The 1275-nt window shown below is 62.5% G+C and overlaps 1 protein-coding gene across 1 annotated transcript in view; it reads right to left on the bottom strand.

Moving 5' to 3' along the window:
• The window catches only part of LOC104387376 (protein FAM189B-like), a 7937-nt gene that overhangs the window by 3500 nt on the left and 3162 nt on the right, over positions 1-1275 (bottom strand). Inside the window, exons 10-12 of the mRNA XM_009996135.1 lie at positions 1139-1204; positions 670-932; positions 5-131 (exon numbers count right to left, since the gene is read on the bottom strand). Of these exons, the coding sequence (XP_009994437.1) occupies positions 5-131; positions 670-932; positions 1139-1204 (456 nt within the window). The remainder of the gene's footprint in view (positions 1-4; positions 132-669; positions 933-1138; positions 1205-1275) is intronic.

Genomic DNA, 1275 nt, shown 5'->3' with positions numbered 1-1275 from the left:
GGGCGGCTGCGCTCCAGGCGGCGGGCGGACAGGAGCCGGCGCAGGGATGAGGTGGAGCTCAGGTCCCCGCAGCTCTGCAGGTGGATCCCTTCGTGCGGCCGCTCCGCACCCGGCCGGGCACTCCAGGGAACCTGCGAGACCCCGGAACAGGCTGCAGCCCAGCATCCTGCCCGTGGCACCCCGCGGGACAGCCTGCTCGCCGGGCACAGCCAGGCGGGCACACCAGGCAGGACAGTGTGGGGTGAGGGATGGCAGGGGTGGCTGTCATTCGCCTACGCTGTCATTCAGGACCACCTCGTTCCAGCTGGGGCCTCCTGGGCTGTGCAAGGTCTCCAGCTAAGCTAAGGATGGGATGTCCCAGCAACTGCCCCCAGGCTGCTGTGACTCAGAGGCAAAGCCAAAGCTGTTGCCATACACACCCTTTTTCCACTCACAGCTATGGTGGGGGCCAAGAAAGGCCAGGCAAGGACAGTGCCCCAGGAAGAGGGCTCTACCAGCAGACCCTGCCTGCAGCTGGGGTGCCAACACCACAGGGTGCGTGGCAGGGGAACAAAGACACCAAAAGGGCCAATTTGAAGGTACTGGTGTGAACTGGAGGGTGGGGATGGGGCCCCCTAGGAAAGGGAAGCTGGCCCTGACCTCTGGGACACTGTGGCTGCCAGAGCTTACCTGCTTGTTCCCCTGGAAGCTGTGTCCAGGCATCTCCATGCTGGTTGCTGGGCTGCGCTTGGGTCTCTGGAGGAACCTGGCCATCAGCCCACGGGTGCCCCGGCACACTTTGAGGTCCCCCAGGGAGCGGGTTGTTGTCTTTGACAGCTGCTGCATCAACTTCTTGGAGGGCAGTGGCTTGTTCTTCCCTGCTGAGCTGGCCCGGAGCAGTGGCGGGGGGTCACAGTGTGAATGGCGGAGCAGGCAGGCCTCCGAGCACAGCCCTGCAGAGACACTGCCATCAGATGCTGGGACACCACTGCCAACCAGGACCTGTCCCTGCAGCCCCACCATCTCCTCTCCTCAAATGGTGGGAACAAAACCACCATTGGTCTCCATTGTCCTGGACCCAATGAGGTGAGTCTGATCCCCAAAGGGCTGCAGAAGCACAACCCCCCCACTTCTTTGTGCATTCCCCCAGTGCCCTGACCTGTATCCGCAGAGGAGTTGGACATGGTGTCCTCCAGTGCTTTGGTATAAAGTACTTCCCTGAAGTCTGCTGGGAGCAGAAAGTGCATGCTTAGGCTTTGGCAGCACCCACACAGCTGTGGAACCCCCCCAGCACCA

This window comes from Chaetura pelagica, unplaced genomic scaffold (assembly GCF_000747805.2).
Source record: "Chaetura pelagica isolate M959 unplaced genomic scaffold, ChaPel_1.0 scaffold270, whole genome shotgun sequence".
In the NCBI taxonomy this organism is placed as follows: domain Eukaryota; kingdom Metazoa; phylum Chordata; class Aves; order Apodiformes; family Apodidae; genus Chaetura; species Chaetura pelagica.
This window is presented reverse-complemented; position numbering and strand designations above follow the sequence as displayed.